Below are 20,794 nucleotides of genomic sequence, written 5' to 3' on the forward strand. Positions count from 1 at the left end.
GTGAAGACAGCAGCTAAAAGAGAAGCCCTCCCTGGCAGAGATTGAGATAGCATTAAAATCCTCACTATCTCTTACAGCCAGGGCTGCACTTTAAAGGTGGAAATAAAAGAACAGGCTCTCAACTCATACCTACAAATTACTTATTACTAAGTAAAACAGGGGTTAGAAAACATTACAGTAACACTGGTATACACCACCACACCCAAGTGACCACAGTAACCATCATCAGTAATGGAGCATTCAAAATGAGAGGAGACAACTGAAGAATACTGAACATCTCTTCTGTGACTCTCCTGCCCAAGATGCAATGGCATGAGCCTTATCATGAGGGAACATCAGATAAACCCAAGAGAAAGAACATTCTGCAAAATACATACACCTGGCAGGGACACTGCTCAGTGATAGAGCACTTACTTGCTCAGCAGAGCTGAGACCCTGGGTTACATCCACCCCCGCCCACACACACACACAAACACACACTCATTTAAAAAAAACAATCAGGCTGGAAGGATGGCTTAGCAGCCCAGGACCCACATAAGCCAGATGCACAGGTGGCACATACATCTGGAGTTCATCTGCAGCAGCCAAAGGCCCTGGCACGCCCATTCTCTATCTGCCTCTTCCTCTCTCAAGTAAATAAAATAAAAATAAATATAAAAAATAAAAACCCAAACCAAAGCCAGGTTAGTTGAATAAAAAAATCTTGACAGCCCTAAGTATAAAGACCCTAACAAGTCAAAGAAACACCAAAGATTGTCACAAGTGGATAGAGACAAAATAAGAAGGGACAATATATGATGGGAGACTCTGGATGGCTTTGTTTTGATTCAAGGAACTGAACAGGGACTACTGGCTAAGCTTGCATGAGGTCTGCAGACTTCATGCCTCTGTCAATTTCCTAAACTCAATGACTTACTGTAGATATGCAAGAGAATGTCTTTAATAGTAGGAAATTCACTAAAAGCCTCAATGGGTTGTGGGGATTAGGGTAACTGGCTCCCAAGTGACTTAGGGGAATCTCTTTCTGTCTATGCTAGCACATTTTCTATAGGGTTAAGATTACTGAAATGCTCTCTCTCTATCTGCCTCTTTGTCTACTGCTCTCAAATAAATAAACAAAAAAAATTTTTTTTTAAGGGCTGGAAAGATGGCTTAGCAGTTAGGTGCTTGCCTGTGAAGCCTAAGGAACCTGGTTCGAGGCTCGATTCCCCAGGACCCATGTTAGCCAGATGCACAAGGGGGTACACGCATCTGGAGTTTGCGTCTGGAGTTCGTTTGGCTGGAGGCCCTGGAACGCCCATTTACTCTGTCTCTCTCTATCTGCCTCTTTCTCTCTGTCTGTTGTTCTCAAATAAACAAATAAAAATATTTTTTTTAAAAAAAAGATTACTGAAATGTTTAAAAAAAAATCTTTTTCATGCAAAAGGGAAGTAATCTTTACAAAAGTTATTGAGCAAGGCCTAAGAATACTGAGAAATACAAGCTCAGCCCAGTCTACCCTAGGATTGGCTGAGCTAGATTCACGTGTGGAAACACTCTTCTGCTGCTCCACCCCACTGGGATGGCCTCTAACTTCAAATGTAACTAATGCCTCAGAAACTGAACTTTTCATTCCGTCAAGCTTACATCTGCAGAGCAGCAGGGGCTCAGCAGCAACCATGTTGGACAGTGGCAGTTTCACCAGAAATGAGTACAAATTCCAGCCATGGGCAAAAGGTTCACTTTTCTATGGCTGGAAAATGAAGATGCCAGGAGGGTATATCCCATGTGGCTGCTGGGGAGACTGAGAAAGTCAAGATGCTAAGTCACTCATATTTGTGAGCCTGTCTGTATCCTATGCTGGAACCTTTCTGACAACTGCTGTTGCTGCTAGCCTGTTCCGATAGCCTGACTTCCCCACCATGAAGTGCTAAGCCTCTTGGACCACACATAGTCCTTTGGGGCTACCCCTTTTCTCCAGCTTGTCAGCCCAGCTTCTGACAAGTTCCCATAGAACACATGTGTGCCACAGAAGCAGCCAGATGCCTGTATGTTTGAAAGGACTAAACCCTTTCCATATCAGTCAGTGGGAGTGTCACCACAGGAGTCCTGGGAAGCATCCTGGGATCTTTGCTGACAGGGATGAAATTTTATGGTCCATAAGGAGCCCAAAGAGCTCCATCCACCTTCCCACATCAAGTGAAAGGTAGCCAGGTTGCACATCTCCTCTTACCGCAGTGCATTGTGGGAGTCCGTGAATCCATTGGCCTCTGTGTCCTTCACAATAGTCCAGTCAAAGACCAGGCCCGCCAGGGTGCTAAAGGTATTCCCTGTAAGATCACATGGACAGCAGAAATGCATATGAGTTACTTTTTCAGGGTCCAAAAACAAGGACATGGCAACTTTACTACACACATGATATCCATTTCTGGAAGGGAAAGCTAAGCTGAAAGAAATTATGCCACTTGCTTAGTCAAGCAACTACCAAGGGGCTGAGCCAAGATTTATACCCAGACCTTTCCCAAAGAAAAGCCTGTGTTTTTCCCACTGAACCTCCCAGCCTCTGTTTATGACACAGGACCTGTGCCACTCATCACTCCACCTCCTGGGGAGAAAATACCTCTCTTCAAGGTCCAGAGAAGCAAGAGGGGATAAGAGACATATGTGTTTTCATCTTCACTGTGATAGTTCTGATGGTCCAGGGTCGGGAGGATACAGTCAAGCCCAGCTAGCCGAGAGGCCTGTCTAGACCTGTGAGCCTTGTGACCCATTATTTCACACTAAGCAACACCACATGCAAATCCATCTTTCATCTCTTGAAAAGCCTGAAGAGGGCTGAAGAGATGGCTTAGCAGTTAAGGTGCTTACCTGCAAAGCCTAAGGACCCAGGTTTGATTCCCCAGTACCCATGTAAAGCCAGATGCACAAGGTGGCATATGCATCTGGAGTATGTTTGTAGTGGCTAGAGGCCCTGGCATGCCTCTCTCAGATAAATAAATAATATATTAAAAAAGAGAAGCCCAAAGATCAGATGCCATGGTCTGTTCCCATTAGTGACAAACTAGTTCAGTCACTCTAGGTGGGCCAAGTTTTCTACCTTTCAACACTCACTAATGCACCCTGCTATCCCACACTGTTTCATGTCTCTCATACACATTCCCTGCCTGGACAGCCCCATAATAAATAGACTAGCGGGCCACACAGGACTCTTTCTACAATATGTCAGCTTTACATCACTGTTACGTCAGGGATGAGGTGCTCACCACCTTGCAGCCCAGCCCCTTTCCTTGTGAGACAGACAAGATCATAGGAACCCCTTCCCCACACAGGGCTGAAGTAGGATGACCATTAAGCACAGCTGACCCAAATTCCCACCCTCCTGAGCAGACTGCCCTTACAGGGTACTCATGGGGACAGGAGGATTTTCTCAATACAAAAACCCAATGTGCGGTCTATTCCCTTGGCCATGGCCATTTGCACATCCCGAGAGCATTCTGAACACATGCCTGGCAAGCTCCTCCTGGACTACCTTTAGACATCCTTTTCTAGAAAATGAAGTGAAAACATCACCTTATGATCTTTTTAAAAAATATTTTATTTATTTTTTATTTATTTGGGAGAGAGAGAGAGATACAGAAATAGGCAGGTAGCAAGAGAGAGAGAGAGAATGGGTGTGCCAGGGCCTCCAGCCACTGCAAACGAACTCAAGACACATGCATCCCCTTGTGCATCTGGCTTACATGGGTCCTGGGGAGTTGAACCTGGGTCCTTTGGCTTTGCAGGCAAACACCTTAACCACTAAGCCATCTCTCCAGCCCCACCCTATGGTCTTGTTGGATCAACTCCTGAAAGTACTCCCAGTGAGGTACCTGGTACTGTGCATTATGTCTTGTTATGGACGAGGAGATAAGAGGAAGCATTAGTTTCAAGAAGGGGTCTCACTGCAAGGCAGGAGGTAACATCAAAGGACATTTCTGTATCTGCACATAGAGCTGTCTTTAGCATAATTTTCCAGGCTCTGTGCAGATGAAAATGTGGGCCCTCATCTGAAAATGCTAGAAAATACATTCCCCTGCCCCCAGGCATGGAACCAGCTGAAGGCAAGCTACCCCATAGTGTTGGGTAGTCAAGAGTGACAACAGACTGTTAGGAGGAGCCTGGAAACCTTGCTCTGAAACTTGGGGTACAAATGGGTCAGAGTGGCTTGCTATATCACACCACCATCATGCATCATACTCCCACCTTCCCAGAGCCTGCTTCAAATGGGTGACCCACACCTTGCTCCACCCAGACACCCTTCATAGGTCCAGAGGATGGAAATGGTCAGAAACAAAGGGAAGGAAGGAGCAGGGCAGGACCAAGGACACCAGGGAAAGGGGGCATGTAGCTGAGGAGCCATCCCAGGAAGCATGGAGCTGTCAAGGAAGTAGTACTGTGAACTGCTAAGGCTCCAAGTCCCTAGCACAAGCATCAGTGTCCTGTCCGAGTCCACTACCGGAACATACCTTATTACAAATCTCCAGGCAGGAACAGCAGCTTAACATTAAACCAAGCCTGGGCCACTTCTGAACACATGGCCCAGTGTGAACCTGCGCTATGGGCAGGACGGACACTGACTTCTAGGTAACAAAACCACAGAAGACCATGATGTGGCTCTCTCACTGTGATCCCAACCAAGCAAGGAGAGCAAGGTGAGAGAAGACGTCACTCGAAAAAACAGGCCCCAAGAGTGACATGTGTAGGATACACTTGGCAAGTTAGTTGGTGGGAGTGGCAAAATGATCTGAAGAAACCCATGACTAAAGTTTGCTTCTTCCATTTGAGAAATAGTTCTGAACACCAATTGTAACCCACAAAGCCCTTGGCCTTGAAACCTCCCAGGGGCTCAGGCTCTAAAGGACATACCTCCTCTGTCTAGGTCCTGGGAGAGTGACAGAAAAACATTAAGCAACTCAAACAAACACACACTTCCTCTATGGTCACTGGACCTAAAGTCTGGTGTCACACAGAGACAGCCAGAAGAATGAAGTGACCCCAGTCCTAAAGACTAAAGTGAAAAACTCCCTTTATCCCAAGGCAGAGGCCAGTGAAGGACCAAGGGAGATCATCAGAAAGAGCAAATTCCACCTAGGCAGCTAAGGAGAGTCCCAAAGGGAGGGATACTGAGAGGGAAGGCCCAGAGACCTCAAGACTTCTGAGAGAGGGCAAGGTGCTCTATCAGGACGTGCAGTATGAGCACAGGAGAAGGACATCTTTAGTGTCCCTGGGATCATTCAGTTTTACTGCTGTACACTGTACAGGAAGGCAGAGGTAGGAGGATCACTGTGAGTCTGACATCACCCTGACAGCACATAATGAATTCCAGGTCAGCTTGGACTAGAGTGAGACCCTACCTTGGAAAACCACACACACACACACACACACACACACACACACACACAAATTGTTTGGGAGCTGGAAAGATGGCTTAGCAGTTAAGGTGCTTGCCTGCAAAGCCTAAGAACTCATGTTTGACTTTCCAGATCCCACACAAGCAATACACATAAGGTAACTCAAACACACAAGGTTGCTCATGTGCACAAGGTGGTGTATGTGTCTGGAGTTTGACTGCAGTGGTTGGAGGCTCTGGTGCAGCAATTCTCTCTCACTCTCACTCATAAAATAAAATGGCCAGGTATGGTGGCTCACACCTTTAATCCTAGCACTTGGGAGGAAGAGGTAGAAGAATCTCCATGAGTTCAAGGGCATCCTGAGACTACATCATGAATTCCAGGTCACCCTGAGCTAGAGCGAGACTCTACCTCAGAAAGCCAAAAACTGTTGTCTGAGGGCTGGAACGGTGGTACACAATAGTAATCCCAGCACTCGGGAACAGGATGAAGAAGGATCAGTAGTACAAGGTCATCTTCAGCTACATAGTGAGTTTGAGCCAAGCACACCCCACAACCTCAATACCCTCTCCAAATAATAATAACAAACCATGCTCTTTGAGTTTCATAGAAAATTGTAAAATGTATTTTTTTTTTTTTTGAGGCAAGCCCAATAGACTGGCCTTTTTAAAAAATATTTTATTTTGGGCTGGAGAGACGGCTTAGCGGTTAAGCGCTTGAGTGTGAAGCCTAAGGACCCCGGCTCGAGGCTCGGTTCCCCAGGTCCCACGTTAGCCAGATGCACAAGGGGGTGCATGCTTCTGGAGTTCGTTTGCAGAGGCTGGAAGCCCTGGCACGCCCATTCTCTCTCTCTCCCTCTCTCTGTCTTTCTCTCTGTGTCTGTCGCTCTCAAAAAAAAAAAAAAAATTAAAAAAAAATTTTATTTTTATTTGACAGAGAAATAGGGAGAGAGAGAGAGAGAGAGAGAGAGAGAGAGGGAGAGAGAGAGAGAGAGAATGGGCACACCAAGGCCTCCAGCCACTACAAATGAACTCCAGATGCATGCACCCCCCTGTCCATCTGGATAATGTGGATCCTGGGGAATCGAACCTGGGACCCTTGGCTTTGCAGGCAAGCGCCTTAACTGCTAAGCCATCCCTCCAGCCCCAGACTGGCCTTTTATTATGAGAGAGACAATTGGCACACCAAGGTATCTAGACACTATAATCCAACTCCAAACACATGTGCCACCTTGTGTGCATGTGTGACCTTGCACTTGTGCCACCTTCTGCATCTGGCTTACCTGGGATCTGCAGAGTTGAGCATGGGTCCTTAGGCTTCACAAGCAAGCCCCTTAACTGCTAAGCCATCTCTCTGGCCCTTAAATGTATTTTGACTTGGTATTTCTGAAATGGCCCTTAACACACTTCTGCCATTTTATACTACATACTTGCAGGAAGCAGCATGCTAAGCATTGATGTTTCTAAGAATCAAAATATTAATCAACTCTAAAAAGCACTAAGGTGATCTACGTCCTACACTATCAAGTATTTAGCCAAGATTTAATTCTTCAGGGACTGGAGAGATGGCTTAGCCGTTAAGGTGCTTGCTATGAAGCCTAAGGACCCATGTTGGATCTCTATCCAGATCCCATGTAAACCAGACACACAAAGGTGATGGCAAGTGCAAAGTCACACATGAGCACTAGGTGTCCCAAGCATCTGGAGTTCAATTGCTGTGGCTGAGGACCTGGTGTACCAATTCTCTCACGCATGCATGCTCTCTCTAAAATAATAATTTAATAATTTAATAATAATAATTCTTTATGTAAAACCAAGCAAGCATATCTATCTTATTACATGAGTATGGAAATCTGCTTTCATTTTAAGGTGGTAAAATAACATATTCATCAAATAATTATTTTTAAATAAATTATTTATGATTTATTATGTGGTTTGATTTGCATACCAATTTTATATACCTGTATACCTATCTATGGTCACCAAAAAATTTCTCAGGTGAAAGGGGTTACAAGAAGAAAAAAAACAAAGAAGCCCTATCTAATCCACTTCCAGTTGTTAGACCAGAACACTCAGAAGGGAGTGTTACATGTTAGACCTTGAACTCCCCCACAGACCAATGTATAGAAGACTTGGTCACCAGCCTGTAGCCCTATTGGGATGGCAGGCATGTCCTTGAAGGGGATACTGAAACTCCAGCCTATTCCTCCTGTCTTTCTCCTTGCCTCTAAGCAGCCACGAGAGGAGCAGGCCCCCTCCACCATGTGTTCCCACCAAAATACACTCTGCTGCCCAAAGCCCAAAGCAACATGGACAAGAGTCCATGGACTGAAACCTCTGAAAACATGAGACAAAATAAATCTTCCTTTCCAATAAGGTAATAATTTTAGATATTCAGTCATAGTAACAGAAAGCTAACACCCTGGACAATCATAATCATTATTTCCCTCGTGATTCAAGAGGCAAGATGAGAGAGACCACAGGTCAATATACGTTGAAAACATGCCAGAGAAACAGGAAAAGTGGCCAAGCAGATATGTTTACATGTAGAAGAAAAACAAAGGTCCAACAAAAACTTCAATCCTTTTAATGATCTTTCACCACCTAAGGCCCCACAACCTCCCAACACTCATAGTTTGGGGACCAACTTGAACAAGAGTTGTGGGCAGGCCAATCATATTCAAACCACAGCAGACAAAAGGTCTTATAGAACTTCCAGTGCCAGGGATAATGCAGCAGCAGAAGAAAGACAATGAGACAAAGAGGAAAACAGAGCTCAGACAACAACATGGCATCACAAAGGCCAGCCCCAGCTAAGCCATCCACTGACTGTGACCATAGGCTTAAGTTTTTGGACCACAGTTTCCACATCTATACAATAGGCATTATCCAACTCTAGTGGGATAAAAGACTTTCTTGAGCCAGGTGTGGTGGAGCATGTCTTTAATCACAGCAATCAGGAGGCTGACTGAGGTAGGAGGATCGCTGTGAGTCTGAGGCCAGCCTGAGAATACACAGTGAGTTCCAGGTCAGCCTGGGCTAGAGCAAGACTCTACCTCAACAACAGCAACAACAAAAAGACTTTCTTAAGAGCTAAGAAGATGGCTCAGTGGTTAAAGGCACTTGCTTGCAAAGCCTATCAGCTATGTAAAGCCAGATGCACAAAGTGGCACATGCACCTAGAGTTCATTTTCAGCAGCAAAAGTCTCTGGTATTCCTATATTCTCTGTCTCCAATTAAAAAAATAAAAATACTTTAAAAATATATATTATATTCAACATTTAAAAAGGACTTTTTTGCTGGGTGTGGTGGTGCAGGCCTTTAATCCCAGCACTCAGGAGGTAGAGGTAAGAGGATGGCTGTAAGTTCAAGGCCACCTTGATACTACATAGTAAATCTCAGGTCAGCCTGGGCTAAAGCAAGACACTACCTCAAAAAATAAACAAACAAATAAATAAAAGACTTTCTTGTAAAAGCACAGAGGTTGGAACACACAGGCTTCCACCTAACAATATCTACTGAGCTGCAAAACCTTTGACACACTCACCAGATCCAGATAAGACATGTCCCTTCAGAGATAGTGGAATACCCAAAGCTTACAAGGGTTAAGTTCATTTTCACAAGAGACTCTGACCACAAAGGCAGTCACAGACTCTGGAAATAGGTGAAAGGGATGATGGTATTGGTCAAAATATTTCTGGGCAGGGAAGGCCAACATAAAGCATGCCACTCTCACTGTGGAAAATGAGGGAGAGTAATCATTTCTCTATAGCAAAGGTGAGGTCTTAATATGGACAACCATCTTTGTAGGCCACATGACTTCCCACTGTGAAAAGAATTACATATGCCATGTAAACATTAGGGGATGAGAGCTAACATTCAGGCAATGGGCAGACTCTGCGGTGTGGTGGTGGGAAGAGGAAGGCCTGTTACAGCCACGTTCCTGCTCCTGACAGCTTCACCCCATCTGTGGATACGTACACTGGGAAGAAAAGCAATTCTAAGATGATCCAATTTAAAATGACTTTAAAATTAAAAAACAAAAAAGGGACAATAACAAGTGTTGGCAAGGCTTTGGAGAGACCAACACCCTCACTTCCTCCTGGTAGAAATGTGAAATGGTGTGACAACCCCTCAAAAGCTCACACAGAGGTATCATGTGACCCAGCTGTTTAACCAAGAAAACCTAAAATATAGGTCACACAGAGATACGAACACGGGAGTTCCCAGTAGCCCAGTAGCATTCTTCATAGCAGTAACAAAGTGCCAAGAACTCCAATATCCTTCAGCTGCTGACTAGAGAAACACAATATAGTCGTTCCACACAGAGGAGCACTGTTTGGCAAAATAAGAGGGACTGTGGGCTGGAGAGATTGCTCAGTGGTTAAGGTGCTTGCCTGAAAGACCTAACACCCAGGTTCGATTCTCCAGTACCCACATAAAGCCAGATGCACAAAGTGGCACATGCATCTGAAGTTTATCTGCAGTGGCTAGAGGTCCTGCACTTATATTTTCTCTCCCTCTCTCTCCTCTCTGTCCCTCTCTGCTTGAAAATAAATAAATATTATAAAAAGAGGAATGAATTACTGACATGTGCTATGACATGCACAAACCTGAAACATGCTCAGTAAGAATCCAGTCAGAAGACGAGGACTGGAGAGTAAATAGAGGAATGAACTATTGGTACATGCTACCACGTGCACAGACCTGAAAACATGGACAGCGAGAAGCCAGTAAAGGACTATGTGAGGACTGGAGAGATGGCTAGTGGTCAAAGTGTTTACTGGGTAAGTATGTGGACTTGAGTTCAGATCTCCAGTAAAGGACTATGTGAGGACTGGAGAGATGGCTAGTGGTCAAAGTGTTTACTGGGTAAGTATGTGGACTTGAGTTCAGATCTCCAGTAAAGGACTATGTGAGGACTGGAGAGATGGCTAGTGGTCAAAGTGTTTACTGGGTAAGTATGTGGACTTGAGTTCAGATCTCCAGTACCCACATAAAAGTTGGGCGTGGCTGCATGTGCCTATAGTCCCAACACTAGGAAGGCGAGAATGATCCTTGGGACTTGCTGGCCAGCTAGTCTAGCCAAGTAGATAGGTATATTGTATACTTTAAATCTCAATAAGCTTAATTTGGGGGGATTAGACAGATCGCTTAATGGTTAAGGTGCTTGCCTGCGAAGCCTAAGGACCCAGGTTTGATTCCCCAGAACCCACATAAGCCAGATACACAAGGTGGCACACGCTTCTGGAGTTCATCTGCAGCGGCTAGAGGCTCTGGTGCACCCATTCACTGTCTTTCCCTCTCTATCTGCCCCCCCAATAAATAAATAAATAAATATTTAAAAGAATAATTTTAGGAGCTGGCAAAATGGCTCCACAGTTAAGGCGCTTGTCTGCAAAGCCAAAGGACCACGGTTTAATTCCCCAGGACCCACATAAGCCAGATGCACAAGGTGGCACATGCATCTGGAGTTGGTTTGCAGTGGCAGGAGACCCTGGTGTGCCTTCTCTCTCTCTTTCCCCCTTCCCTTTCTCTCAAATAAATAAATAAAAAAATATTTTTAAAGTAATTTTAAAATATTTTTTTGTTTATTTAACAGAGTGTGAGAAAGAGGCAGAGAGGGAGAGTGACAGAGAGACAGAATGAATAAGAATGAGCGTGCCAGGGCATCTAGCCACTGCAAACAAACTCCAGGTGCATGCATCACCTTATGCATCCAGCTTTATGTGGGTACTAGGGAATTGAACTCAGGTCCTTAGGCTTTGTAGGTAAGTACCTTAACCACTGAGCCATCTGTCCAGCCCCAAAATAATTTTTAAGTGACAGGAAATAGAGTACCATAGTCAAGAGCAGAGGTGGCAAACTATGACTCCTGGGACAAATCTGACCTCCTACCTGCTTGATAAAGTTTAACTAGAACCCACCTAAGGAACAATGGCTGATCTGAACAGCTGTGACAGAGCTAGCATGCTTACTTGTTGGCAGAAAGAACTGGCTAACTTCTGGCCAAAAGCACAAACTCTGGAGCATGCTGGAGCTCAGATTATGGCTTTGCTTCATGTTAACTATGTGTCTATCTTCCCCTCCTCCTTTCCTTCCTTCCTCTTCTCTCCCCAAATGCCATGGGTGTAACTATGTATACACATGGACCTGGTAAACCCACTGCTTATTTCCAACCTCATGTGTTTAAACACTTCCCAAGCTCTGTCCTACACACCCCACCTTAGCCTTCCCAGGGCCACCTCTTAGCTCTAGTGCTTCCCACACTGATGATATCAGCATCTACCTATAGGCAAGTTTCCCTGATCCAGATGCTTGGCGTCAGAAGTGGTTGTGATTTCACAGGTTTTCAGGTTTAGAAATGTTTACAAAAACTTTTTGAAGTGCTTCAAAAAGTCTCAGTTTTTGATACGTTCAGATTCCAGGTCTTTGGATGCGGGCCATTCATCCCATGTGTACACCTGTATTCATTTACACGCCAGCATCCCCCAGTGCCTGAGGTGACGTATGTATAAAAGGCTTGGTCCTCTGCCCACAGCACAATGTGGAGGTGCTGGGAAAATGTTAGGTCATTGAGGGTGTGAGTTTAAAGAGGATTATCAAGGTCCTACTACATCCTCTATCTCTTTGCTTTCTGGTTGCCAGCAGGTGAGCAGTGACCTCTGCCCAACAGTTCTCACCATGCCATGCTGCCTTATCACAGGCCCCAAAGCAACACCAATGTGGTGATTTGTCCTCCACAAACTCATATGCTCTGAATGCTTGATCCTCAGTTGATGGCGATTTGGAAATTGGAACCTTCTTGAAGGTGTATTGTTGGGGATGGACTTATGGGTTTTACAGCCAGCTTCCCCTTGCCAGCGTTTGGCTCACCCACCTGCTGCTATTTGCCACCTTCTGTGGCAGGGGTTATGTTCAGCCTCTGCTCATGCCACAGTGTCCCCTGCTATCATGGAGCTTGCCCTTGAGCCTATGAGCCAAAATAAACCCCTTCCTCCCACAAGCTTCTATTGTTCAGGAGCTTTGTGCCAGGGATACAGAGCTAAATGTAACAATCAAGAGTCATGGACTCAGCTAACCGTGGTGGCACATGCCTTCAATCCCAGCACTCAGGAGGCAGAGGTAGAGGCAGGAGGATCGTAGTGAAGTTGACACCAGCCTGAGACTACATAGTGAATTCCAGGTCAGTCTGAGCTAGAATGAGACACTCTACCTCAAAAAACAAAAACAAAAAACAAACAAACAAAAAAATTCCCCTTTGAAGAGGTCAGAGTATAGCCAAGACAGTCTACTACAAGTAAGGCCATATTCAAGAACCCTAGCTCCCAAACCAGTTGTTACCCATGCTAGTCAAGAAGGGAAAGACAATGTCCTGAGCCAACTGCAAGAAGTGCCCCTTCACCTCTAAGCATGTTTAGTAGTCTGGTCTGCTTAGGAAATCACAACTAGTACTAAAGCTGGAAGAATGAGTCTCACTGTCCATGGTGCTTACCACAGTGGGCACCACCTCCACCTGCCCAGAAGTCAGCTTTGCTGAGCATGGACACCAAGCCTGCCTCCAGGGTCACTACAGTTCTAGCACACAGGCCAGGATGCAGGCTGAGCATGACACAGGGCCATGGTTTGAAGCTACCAAACGGAATCCGGCCCACTTCAGCGGTACTTTTTGCTTCTTCATTTGCCCCCCTGCCACCAACTCGTCTTTCCCAGCTACAGCAGCAGGACTGTACATGAAGTAACACAGTAAGAAACGGAGGTCATGGTGGGAGGTCACCAGAGAGTGGGGTGTGTGGTCACCTTCCGAGTCCAGAGCCTGGATTTTCAGCTCCAGGGGGGAGTCCTCGAGGTAGAGCTCACGGGTAGTAGAGACAATCTGGATGCCGTGGATGAGGTCAACAATGGCATCGCAGCGCAGCACTTGGCCTGTGGCTGGAGAGGTCAGAGAATAAGGTCAGCACTGAAGCAGATGGCAGAGACTAAACCAACAAACACAACACACATCACAATGGGGTCTGGAGAATCAAGTTCACCCCTAGAAGCCACGCAGCAGCCTGGCATGTAGGCCTCCCAAAAGTTTGCCTGGACATCCATTCAAAGGGGTAGAACTCTCTGGCATTTCCATTGCCAACCTAATGTTTTTCTGACTTGGTGACCTGCATTTAAAGCTTGTGGGAATAAACATCCTCCAAGAACATATAGATTTGTTTAAGATATAACTAAGAAGTGAAGTGGCAAACACTACAGAATGGTGAAGGAAGATCCAAAAGAAGCTGATACTGTGCAGGCCCCTCCCACACATTCAGATTAGGTTACCTGGTGTTTTGATGCAAGACTATTGACTATGCTTAGAAGAGATGCATGGACTATGCACACAATGTTATTTGTCCTGTGAATCAGATATATAAATGGCCTACCTGGTGAATTCACTAATGCAAGGATGGCAGCACAAAACACAAATTTATTCTTGTCATTCTCCAGCACCAGATAAAAATACCTGTTACCTGTTACATTTATTGGAAAGCTATATTGATTCTTGTATCAACAGACTTGAAAATACTTATACCATCAGTTGTACATCTATAGTCACAGCCACTCAGGAATCTCAGGAGGATCTCAGAGCTACACTGTACATCACAAGATCCCACTTCAAAAATATAAAAATTCAGGCTGGAGAAATGGCTTAGCAGTTAAGGCACTTGTCTGCAAAGCCAAAGGACCCAGGTCCAATTCCCATATAAGCCAGATGCACAAGATGGTGCATGCTCCTAGAATTTGTCTGCAGTGACTGAAGGCCCCAACGTGCCCATCCTCTATATGCCTGTGTCTCCCTCAAATAAAAATAAATAAGAATCCTTATGCTGTGATCCCCTGGGTACAGCATGGCTATTTCCAGAGCATTGCACTGTATGAAGTACTGCACCTCATCCAGGGATGGTCTGAGGCATAAGGGAGGATGTGCTAGCTTCTAGGCAGACACTGTAGCAGTACGCAAAGGATTGGAGAACCCAAGGACTTTGGTATCCCAGGGGGTCCTGAAGCCAATCTGCCAAGGATATCTACACACACAACCACAATATGATCAACTAAATACTGAAAGGAATGATTTAAAGATTAGGACAACTTTGTTCATTTGATTGGACACTGGTTAAGAGTAGCTGGACTAGCAAATACTAATTTAGAAATTTTGTAAGCCAGCCTTGGTGACCAAGCACAGGGAGAAGGGACCAGATGGATGCTGCCTGCACTATGGGTAAAGGTCTTTATAGGATATTTCCTTATTTCTCAACCACCAGGAATTCATCATGGCACTCAAAGCCCTTACTGATGTCTTCTGCGAAGATGATGCTGGTCAGGCGAGCGGGCTGGGTCAGGCGGGCCTGTACCACTGCCTTCTGGGAGCACTGGTGTTCCTTAGAACTCAGAGGCTCTATGCTGGCTACCTCTGGGCGGGTGGATGACCTACGAGAGATGTATAGAGATTAGTCCCTGAATCACACTGCAAGGCACAGCTGGGCCTAAAAGCCAGAGCCACCGCTCCCCATCTGGGGCTGTCATGGACTCAAACACAGATAGAGGTTAAAAAAAAAAAAGAAGGGCTGGAGAGATGGCTTAGCGGTTAAGCGCTTGCCTGTGAAGCCTAAGGACCTCGGTTCAAGGCTCGGTTCCCCAGGTCTCACGTTAGCCAGATGCACAAAGGGGCGCACGCATCTGGAGTTCGACTGCAGTGGCTGGAAACCCTGGCGCGTCCATTCTCCCTCTCTCTCCCTCTATCTGTCTTTCTCTCTGTGTCTGTTGCTCTCAAATAAATAAATAAAAGAAGAAGGCAGGCAAGGTGGTATGTGCCTTTAATCCCAGCACTTGGAAGGCAAAGGTAGGAGGATCACTGTGAGTTCAAGGCCACCCTGAGACTATGAATTACAGGTCTGCCTGGACTAGAGCAAAACCCTTCCTTGAAAAACCAAAAAGAAAGAGAAAGGACCCAGTCAATGACCCTCAAACTCTGCACACAGTCCTCTAGTGGGGAAAATCAAACAGGGTCCTTGCACCTGGGAACAACCAACAATAAGGTTACGGTCTGAGACTGTTCTAAGCATGGAGGTACAACAATCCCCTTATCTGCTGGGGATAAAACCCTAGACCCCAGAGGATACCTGAAACTACAGGTCCCAGTGACACACACACACACACACACACACACACACAACTGTGATAAATTTTATTGTATAAATTAGACACAGGACAAAAGTAACAGCAGCAAGAAAATTAAAGAATTATAAAAGCATATTGGAATGAACATTACTAAAACTTATCACCAAAATCATGTATTTCTAGATTTTTCCATTTAATATTTTTACTGTGGTGGAATCCAGGGAACTGAAAGAATAGAAAGCAAAATCACTACTCATGTAATTCTCCTTCAGCAGGAAAGGGGCTCATGGTATCCCGTAAGGTAACATGCAGGGTATCTCAGCTACTGGTTGATGAGCAAGACTGGACACAGCACTCACCCAGATGTTATCTTCTGTCTCCAGACGGACGGCTTCTACATGACCTGGAGACCACTAATTATAATGACAGCAAGAATCACAACGTCACTGCACACTGGGCACTGACATGAGAGTCAAGTGAGAAGAAAGGCAGATAACAGTATCAGCAAGGGTGTCTGGGCAATCAGAAATGATACCCCACAGGGAGAAGAGTTGAGGCAACACTACAATGGGGAAGCTCTCTGGTATCACTGCCTCAGTCCCTCATCCTTGACACAGGTCAAGGTGAAGTGGGGACAAATGGCAGAGTCCATTAGATATGGCACTGTGAGTGCCCCCCGTTACCACTGTCTACAGATAGGTGCTAGGCAGGTGGCCTCAAAAAGTGCCATAGAAGCCAAGCATGGTGGCGCATGCTTTTAATCCCAGCACTCGGGAGGCAGAGGTAGGAGGATCAGTTCAAGGGCACCCTGAGATTACATAGTGAATTCTAGGTCAGCCTGGGCTAGAGTAAAACCCTACCTTGAAAAAAAAAAAGGCCAAAGAGATGGCAGGAAAGGGACTGGCAGGAGGCCAACACACAAAGGCTCCGAGGTGAAGAGCAGTCAGGCATGCTGTGCTGAGATCCTGCACCGTGTGATCAAGGGCCCAGGACAGGGCGGCTACTGAGCAGAGTGGCCAGCACATATCCCTTAGCCCCTCTTAGCACAGCTTCCAACACAACACAGGTATGTTTAAGTCTGTGTTCTATCTACACCAGCCAATGCTTAAACTCTCTAACCACTGATGCTCTAGAATATTCAAAATGAAACTTGTCACAACTGCTTGGCGTTGAAAGTCAATGGTATGCTAGGTAATATCAGCATCTGGAGGCCAAGACAGGAGGACTGCCAAATTTAAGGCCAGCCTAGGGTATATAGTAATACCCTGTCTCAAAAGCACATACAATCAACATGAAATAGACACTTCCAGGCTTTCAGCCTGATGTCTCTCTGGAAGTCAGGCAGGCGCAGGCAGCATTTCCAACCACAAAGGAGGATGTTGTAACAAATACTCACTGGGCTGCCACAGGAAGTCTAAGACAGGTCAACCACAAGCACTAAAAACACACTGAAAGCAAACCCTGCCCACCGATACTGAAAACTGGAGGAAAGGTATTTGTGGTCCCGTAGGGTGTCTTCAGGAAAAAAAAAAAAAAAAAAAAAACAGCACGAAGAGGCTAAGGAACAAGAACAAAATAGATGCGGACACCCCAGACATGCAGGAGAAGAGCTTGACACCAAGCTACAAATGGGCTTTTAATTGTGGGCATTCTAAGATATTGTTCAAGGCCATGAAGCTTCACACACTCACCTGAGTAGAAACTAGAAAATTGACACCAAAGGAGACTAAGGAGACAAGCAGAGCAAACAAGCGCCTTGTTGGATGCTGGCCTGGTCTGGCCTGGATCAGGAAAGTGAAAGGGAACCTCACGTTCACATATTGGTTTCCTAGCTTGAGGAGTGTAGCTAGGGAGGATGCGGGGATTAGTACAGAAACGTTCCCTATCTTAGCAACTTCCCTGTAAGTCAAAAATTATCCAAAATTTAAAATCAAAACAAGAGGAGGGAAGCAAGAACAGGTGGAACACTGAGGCTAATTCCAACCCAAGGAACTGCCTTCCGGACAGATGCCATCACCTTAGAGAGGCGGTGCCAACAGATGTGGGGATGGGGACCACATTCAGACCACATGGGTCAGCCTCCTGCAGGAGGAGGCCTGGGGCGACAGTGCTTTCCATTCACAGGGCTCTGCCTGTACAGTGGGTGGTGCTTGGTTCTCTAATCACCTTAAGATGTTTCTCTTGGCACTCAGGGCTGATGATAGTAATAAATGCAGATAAGATAAAGAGGCCTCAGCCCCACCACATACACACCTTCACCCTCAGGAAACAGGGCTGGGCTGGAGTCTCACTAAGCTCTGTGCAGTGAGAGGACACTCTTCTCCAGGGTGGCCCACAAGCAGTGAAGAGGTGAGACCCAGGGTTAAGGTTAGATGCGGGTTACAAGATTGGGCAACCAGGAAGGATCTGCACAGGACCCAGCTAACCCTCACCTTGTGCCCTGAGTGTGGAATACTGGATTCAAAGGCACTTTGGGAAGTGAGCCAGAGGAGTGGCTCAGTGGAATAGTGCTTGCCTACTGTGCTTGAGGCCCTAGTTGTGGTTGCACGAGCATGAGGTGTGAGCACACACGCATGAGAGTGCTTGTCAAAGAATAATAAAAGAAAAGGTAGGTGCCAAATAAAGTGAAGACTGGGAGAAAGGGCTCAGGGAATTCATTTTGTCTATCAGACTTTATTTATAAGACTGGAAACAAAGACATCCAAGTCACACAAGGCCAAATTCTGTTGGTAGGAATGTGGAAATTAGAGCATTCTTTGTTTCTGTACCACTTCAACTACTAAATAAAAATACTGACTTCTGATACTGAGTATAACCTAGAGAGCTACTTGAAAACCTCATCATTCAGATAAGAAAACAGGTTAGAGACTGGAGAGATGGCTTAGCAGTTAAGCGCTTGCCTGTGAAGCCTAAGGACCCCAGTTCAAGGCTCGATTCCCCAGGTCCCACGTGAGCCAGATGCACAAAGGGGCGCATGCATCTGAAGTTCGTTTGCAGTGGCTAGAGGCCCTGGCACACCATTCTCTCTCTCTCTACCTCTGTCACTTTCAAATGAATAAATCAAAATAAACAAACACAAAAAAAAAAACAGGTTAGGAAGGAAGATCAGCTGAAGATCACATCAAGAGCCAGGCTAGACACAAGTGCTTAAAGGCCAAATGCGAGTTCCTTCTACTCTTGCTGGCCACCCAGAAGTGCCCTGGCTCCCCTGGCGCTGTTCTACATCTCACAGCTCTCTAGGAGGGGCCTTAAGAAAGCCTACAGCTACCCATGGACATCAGGCAGGTGCTTTGCCAGGCTGCAAAAGGAAAAGCAGATCATGCATATGTGACTCAGGAGTGATTCTGCTCCCAGAATCCACAAGAATCACCCACAAGGAAGAAGGGCAGCCCTCCTCAGCCCAGTGGTTGATCAAACCAAGCCAGGCAGAGACAGACTATGGGAGAAGAAAAAGAATAATGGCAGCAGGAGCACTCATTACTGAAGGATGCAGATGTCCAGGAATGACTTTTTTAAACTTTTTATTAACAACTTCCATAAATATAGACATTATATCATAATTCCCACCCACTACCTCCCTTTTCCCCATTCCAAACCCAACCTCCCATGAATCTCTTCTTCTTTACAATTAATCTTCTATTCTGACAATATGCCATAATTATAATCTCCTTTCACCATCCCCATTTTGCCCCTCCTAAATCTGCCTCTACTGAATCCCTTTTTTCCATTTAGTATCTCTTCTACTTTGATGCCATAATTTTTTCCCTATTATGCAGGTCTTGTGCAGGTAGCATCAGCCGCTGTGAGGTCATGAATATCAAGGCCACTTTGTGTCTGGAAGACAGTATTGTAGGCACTTTCTCCCTCTCCTTTGACTCTCACATTCTTTCTGCCACCTCTTCCACAATAGTTCCCGAGCTTTGGAGGGTATGATAGAAATGTCTCACTTAGTGCCGAACACTCAAGTGTCTTCACTGTCACTTCTCAGCACTGTGGCTGACTAAAAAAAAAAAAAAATGACAGTGGAGCTGGACAGATGGCTTAGTGGTTGGGGTACTTGTCTGCAAAGCCAAAGGACTCAGGTTCAATTTCCCAGTACCCACATAAACCAAATGCACAAGGTGGCACATGCACCTGGAGTTCATTGCAGCAGCTAAAGACCCTGGCACACATTCCTCCCCCTGCCTCCTTATCTTTCTCTTTCTCTCTCTATCTCAAATAAAATAAATAAATTTTTTCTTTGGTTTTTCGAGGTAGGGTCTCACTCTAGCCCAGGCTGACCCGGAATTCACTATGGAGTCTCAGGGTGACCTTAAACTCACGACAATCCTCCTACTTCTGCCTCCCAAGTGTGGGGATTAAAGGCGTGCACCACCATGCCTGGCTAAATTATTATTTTTTTTAATGAAAGTGGGCTGGGGACATAGATCAGCAGTTAAAAGTACTTGCTTGCAAAGCCTGCCAGCCTGGGTTCAATTCCCCAGTATCCATGTAAAGCCAGATGCACAAAGTGGTATATGCATTTAGAATCATTGGCAGTAATGTGCCCATTCTGTGTATGTCTGTCTGCCTCTCTCTAGCTTTAAAATTTTTTTTTTAATTTATTTATTTGAGAGCGACAGACATAGAGAGAAAGACAGATAGAGGGAGAGAGAGAATGGGCGCGCCAGGGCTTCCAGCCTCTGCAAACGAAGTCCAGACACGTGCGCCCCCTTGTGCATCTGGCTAACGTGGGGCCTGGGGAACCGAGCCTCGAACCGGGGTCCTTAGGCTTCACAGGCAAGCGCTTAACTGCTAAGCCATCTCTCCAGCCCATCTCTAGCTTTTAAATAAATAAATAAAAATTTTAAAAATTAAAGCATAGGCTAGGGACGTAGCTCAGTTGGCAGAGTACTTGCCTAGAATGCACAAAACCCTGAGTTTTATATACAGCACCATATAAACTTGGTGTGGTAGTATACAGCTATAATCCCAGCACACAGGAGGTAGAGGCAGGAAGATCAGTAGTTCAAAGTCACCCTTGGCTACATGGTAAGTCCACTGCGGCTACACTGTTGAGAATGGAATCAGCCTGAGCTACCTGAGACCACATTAAAAAAAAAAAATTATGCTGACTAAGCCATAGGATAACCTGGTAATTGGACAACTATTATTGTCAGCATGGACGGAATTAACATTTCCCTGGAGCTAACCAATTTACAAACATATTCCCTTCCCATCCAACAAGTCTAGGCTGCAAAGAACAGAAAGGCAAGGGAGAATCCTCACTCTTTG

At 45.6% G+C, this 20,794-nt stretch overlaps 1 protein-coding gene across 1 annotated transcript in view; it reads right to left on the minus strand.

The window, feature by feature from the left end:
- Nucleotides 1-20,794, minus strand: part of Nup210 (nucleoporin 210) — a 106,341-nt gene that overhangs the window by 75,779 nt on the left and 9,768 nt on the right. Inside the window, exons 2-4 of the mRNA XM_045152547.1 lie at nucleotides 14,694-14,830; nucleotides 13,169-13,300; nucleotides 2,213-2,309 (exon numbers count right to left, since the gene is read on the minus strand). Coding sequence (XP_045008482.1) covers nucleotides 2,213-2,309; nucleotides 13,169-13,300; nucleotides 14,694-14,830 — 366 coding nt within the window. The remainder of the gene's footprint in view (nucleotides 1-2,212; nucleotides 2,310-13,168; nucleotides 13,301-14,693; nucleotides 14,831-20,794) is intronic.

This window comes from Jaculus jaculus, chromosome 6 (assembly GCF_020740685.1).
Source record: "Jaculus jaculus isolate mJacJac1 chromosome 6, mJacJac1.mat.Y.cur, whole genome shotgun sequence".
NCBI classification, from domain to species: Eukaryota; Metazoa; Chordata; class Mammalia; order Rodentia; family Dipodidae; genus Jaculus; species Jaculus jaculus.